The following is a 4656-nucleotide window of genomic DNA, read 5'->3' on the forward strand; positions in this document are numbered from 1 at the left end:
CCCCCCCCCCCCCCCCCCCTCCTCCTCACTCCCTCCTTCCCTCCTCCTCACTCCCTCCCTCCTTCCCTCCTCCTCACTCACTCCCTCCTTCCTCTCCTCCTCACTCCTCCCTCCCTCCTTCCCTCCTCCTCACTCACTCCTCCTTCCCTCCTCCTCACTCCCTCCTTCCTCCTCCTCACTCCCTCCTTCCCTCTCCTCACCCCCTCCTTCCTCCTCCTCACTTCCCTCCTTCCCTCCTCCTCACTCCCTCCCTCCTTCCCTCCTCCTCACTCCCTCCCTCCTTCCCTCCTCACTCCCTCCCTCCTTCCCTCCTCACTCCCTCCCTCCTTCCCTCCTCCTCACTCCCTCCCTCCTTCCCTCCTCCTCACTCCCTCCCTCCTTCCCTCCTCCTCACTCACTCCCTCCTTCCCTCCTCCTCACTCCCTCCTTCCCTCCTCCTCACTCCCTCCCTCCTTCCCTCCTTCCCTCCTCCTCACTCCCTCCCTCCTTCCCTCCTCACTCACTCCCTCCTTCCCTCCTCCTCACTCCCTCCCTCCTTCCTCCTCCTCACTCCCTCCCTCCTTCCCTCCTCCTCACTCCCTCCCTCCTTCCCTCCTCCTCACTCCCTCCTTCCCTCCTCCTCACTCCCTCCTTCCCTCCTTCTCACTGCTCACTCCTCATTCCTACCTCTGTCCCCCTCCCTCCTCCTCACTCCTCACTCCTTATTCCTACCTCCGTCCCCCTCCCTCCTTCCCTCCTCATCCCTACCTCCCTCCTCATCCTTCCCTCCTCCTCCCTCCCTCCCTCCCTCCTCATCCTTCCCTCCTCCTCCCTCCCTCTCCCTACAGTGTATCAGACACATGTCCTCTCTGCTCCTGGATCAACCAGGCCTACGGCTCCCAGCTCTCAAACTGATGACCGAGAGTGAAGACCCCCAGCTGTTAGAGCTGGCCCTGGATCAGATCAACAACATCACTGAGGTAACAAACAGACTCTATTGATCCGTATGACACACAGAATGGGTCTTCTGCTCCGTATGACACACAGAATGGGTCTTCTGAGATCCCAGCTGTTTAGGGGTTAAGAGGTTGTAGAGGCTGGAGATCCCAGCTGTTTAGGGGTTTAGGGGTTGTAGAGGCTGGAGATCCCAGCTGTTTAGGGGTTAGGTGGTTTTAGAGGCTGGAGATCCCAGCTGTTTAGGGGTTAAGGGGTTGTAGAGGCTGGAGATCCCAGCTGTTTAGGGGTTAAGGGGTTGTAGAGGCTGGAGATCCCAGCTGTTTAGGGGTTAAGGGGTTGTAGAGGCTGGAGATCCCAGCTGTTTAGGGGTTAAGGGGTTGTAGAGGCTGGAGATCCCAGCTGTTTAGGGGTTAAGAGGTTGTAGAGGCTGGAGATCCCAGCTGTTTAGGGGTTGTAGAGGCTGGAGATCCCAGCTGTTTAGGGGTTAAGGGGTTGTAGAGGCTGGAGATCCCAGCTGTTTAGGGGTTAAGGGGTTGTAGAGGCTGGAGATCCCAGCTGTTTAGGGGTTAAGGGGTTGTAGAGGCTGGAGATCCCAGCTGTTTAGGGGTTAAGAGGTTGTAGAGGCTGGAGATCCCAGCTGTTTAGGGGTTAAGAGGTTGTAGAGGCTGGAGATCCCAGCTGTTTAGGGGTTGTAGAGGCTGGAGATCCCAGCTGTTTAGGGGTTAAGGGGTTGTAGAGGCTGGAGATCCCAGCTGTTTAGGGGTTAAGAGGTTGTAGAGGCTGGAGATCCCAGCTGTTTAGGGGTTGTAGAGGCTGGAGATCCCAGCTGTTTAGGGGTTAGAAAATGTTTAGATGTCTTTAGATGACTCAGATAAGGACTGTCTCAGTAGGCTTCTTGTCTCCGGTGTTTTTAACCATGTACCCTCCTCTCTCTCAGGTGTGTGACTCTACCTGCGACCCAGAGCTCCTGTCTCTCCTGCTAGATGCCGGTCTCCTGGTGGGGTGTGTAGCGTCCCCCCTCTACCCTCCTCTCAGCGCCCACCTGCTCTCCAGACACCGGGAGGGAAGATGGGACGTGGAGAAGGCCGCGACGGAGCTCCTCCAGGCTGGGTACCGAGCTCAGGCCGGCTCTCTGCTTCTGACCTACCGTGGAACCCACCCGGGCCTCAGCACGTTTAACACAGCACTCGCTGTCGTTAAGAAGTGGCTCTGAGGTAACTGGAGAGGAAGCCAGACAGACGCTCTTACTAATGTTATCATTACTAGAAAACAAATTGGCCCTGAAAACCCCCCCCGACACTGAGTGGCTGGGTGTTGTCGCACGTACGTGCACCAGCTCTCTCATACAAGCACTGTAATTGGCTAATAGGGTGTTGATGCACGTACGTGCACCAGCTCTCTCACACGAGCACTGTAATTGGCTAATAGGGTGTTGATGCACGTACGTGCACCAGCTCTCTCATACAAGCACTGTAATTGGCTAATAGGGTGTTGTCGCACGTACGTGCACCTGCTCTCTCACACGAGCACTGTAATTGGCTAATAGGGTGTTGTCGCATGTACGTGCACCAGCTCTCTCATACGAGCACTGTAATTGGCTAATAGGGTGTTGATGCACGTACGTGCACCAGCTCTCTCATACAAGCACTGTAATTGGCTAATAGGGTGTTGATGCATGTACGTGCACCAGCTCTCTCACACGAGCACTGTAATTGGCTAATAGGGTGTTGTTGTTAAGTGGAAGACCTGTGCCGCTGTGTCTACGATTGGCTGTCCAGTGTTCTGACACACACTGCACGTGCTTTGACCTGAAATATAACACATTAAATCCATATTAATCCAAAAATAAATACTCATTGTGTGGTCCTACAATTGATTAAGTTGGAAGGTAATTTGTGTTGATTTGAAATGGATAAGCACTGTGTAATGAGCTGGTTTCCCTGGTTGTATTCGGTGCTCATCTTTTCCAGTCAGATTCCTGGATCCACACGGAGTCGTGTGACAGATTATCTATGAGGTCTGGGAAAACATCTGAAACTTTTCTTTTGGCTCTCTTCTTCTTCTCTCTTCTCTCTTCTTCAGAGACCGTATGGGGAGAAGGGAGGGAGGGAGGGAGGGCGAGTGAGTAGGGAGGGAGGGAGGGAGAGTGAGGAGGGAGGGAGGGAGGGAGAGTGAGTAGGGAGGGAGGGAGGGAGGGAGAGTGAGGAGGGAGGGAGAGTGAGGAGGGAGGGATGGAGTAGGGAGGGATGGAGAGGGAGTATGTAGGGAGGGAGGGAGGGAGAGTAGGGAGGGAGGGACAGTGTAGGGAGGGAGAGTGTGTAGGGAGGGAGGGAGAGTGAGGAGGGAGGGAGAGTGAGGAGGGAGAGAGGGAGAGTGAGGAGGGAGAGAGGGAGTATGGAGGGAGAGAGGGAGTATGGAGGGAGAGTGTGTAGGGAGGGAGGGAGAGTGAGGAGGGAGAGTAGGGAGGGAGGGAGAGGGAGTATGTAGGGAGGGAGGGAGGGAGTAGGGAGGGATGGAGAGTAGGGAGGGAGGGAGAGTGTGTAGGGAGGGAGGGTGAGTAGGGAGGGAGGGAGAGAGGGTGAGAGCGGAGGAAAATAACAATGGCCCCTTAGGGGAAGAGAACAAGGAGAGACGTTATCTCTTTCTAAGAATGCATTTAACTCACGTCTAAGAGTCCTTTGTGGCGCAGTGGGAGAGGAGAGGGAAGCCCCTGTTCCTGTGCAGACAGAACAAAGGGAATCTCTTATCCAGCAGATAAGGAAAAGATTGAGGTAGAGAGAAGAGAGGAGGAGGTGGTGAAAGAGGTGTGGAGATGGAGAGAAAGAAAGAGCAACAGATGGATGAGAGAGAAGACAAGATATACAGCAAGGGGGAAGGGGAGAGAGAATTAGAGTTAACGATTTAGAGAGAGAGAGAGTGTTAGAGAGAGGGTTAGAGAGAGGGTTAACGATTTAGAGAGAGAGGGTTAGAGAGAGGGTTAACGGTTTAGAGAGAGAGGGTTAGAGAGAACGAGTTAGAGTTTTAGAGAGAGAGAGGGTTAATGATTTAGAGAGAGGGTTAGAGAGAATTAGAGTTAATGATTTAGAGAGAGGGTTAGAGAGAATTCGAGTTTTAGAGAGAGAGAGGGTTAGAGAGAATTAGAGTTAATGATTTAGAGAGAGGGTTAGAGAGAATTCGAGTTAAATGATTCAGAGAGAGGGTTAGAGAGAATTAGTTAGAGTTTTAGGGAGAGGGTAAGTTATTACCAAGGATTGTTACTGCCAAGGTCTATCCAGCAAACTTTCTGACAAACCAGCAACCAGTAAAAGAAACACAACATGATCATCCAACCTGGATCTGAGTAATGTTCAATCTGAAGCTACTGTGAACACTGCGTGTAACACATCCGGTGTCATGATAAATACAAAGCAAGGTCTGCTAACTTTCTTTAATTATGTTTAATTACCGCAAACAATGAATGGCAAATGCAATTTTCGTATATACGGGTTCGCTGCCTCACCACGCAGGGTAAAGCAGGGAACTGGCAGGAAGTAGGTAAACAGCTGTTCTTATACCGTGATGACGTAGTTCCAACGCGTCTGTTGGCCTATCACAGTAGAGGCTGGGCGCGGTTTAGACTTTGCCCCGCCTTTGCTGGCCCTCGTCCAAGCCCCTTGGCGCTTTTCTTTGTCCACATCTGGTTGCCGGGTAGAGTAGCTCCGTCTTGTCTCCCCCTTGAAT

The 4656-nt window shown here is 52.9% G+C and overlaps 1 protein-coding gene across 1 annotated transcript; it reads left to right on the forward strand.

The window, feature by feature from the left end:
• The first annotated feature begins 796 nt into the window (after positions 1-796).
• Positions 797-2786, forward strand: LOC129825482 (NBAS subunit of NRZ tethering complex-like). Its single transcript, XM_055885616.1, has 2 exons — positions 797-959; positions 1874-2786. Exons 1-2 carry the CDS (start codon positions 840-842, stop codon positions 2147-2149), a joined length of 396 nt encoding a protein of 131 aa, XP_055741591.1. The 5' UTR covers positions 797-839; the 3' UTR covers positions 2150-2786.
• Positions 2787-4656: the final 1870 nt, after the last annotated feature.

The sequence above is a fragment of the Salvelinus fontinalis genome, chromosome 27 (assembly GCF_029448725.1).
Source record: "Salvelinus fontinalis isolate EN_2023a chromosome 27, ASM2944872v1, whole genome shotgun sequence".
In the NCBI taxonomy this organism is placed as follows: Eukaryota; Metazoa; Chordata; class Actinopteri; order Salmoniformes; family Salmonidae; genus Salvelinus; species Salvelinus fontinalis.

Bases quoted from the DNA above. Each gene is read 5' to 3' on its own strand.
- LOC129825482 (XM_055885616.1), top strand. From the start codon at position 840: ATGTCCTCTCTGCTCCTGGATCAACCAGGCCTACGGCTCCCAGCTCTC. The intron at 960-1,873 runs GTAACAAACAGA...CCTCTCTCTCAG, and splicing joins AGATCAACAACATCACTGAG to GTGTGTGACTCTACCTGCGA.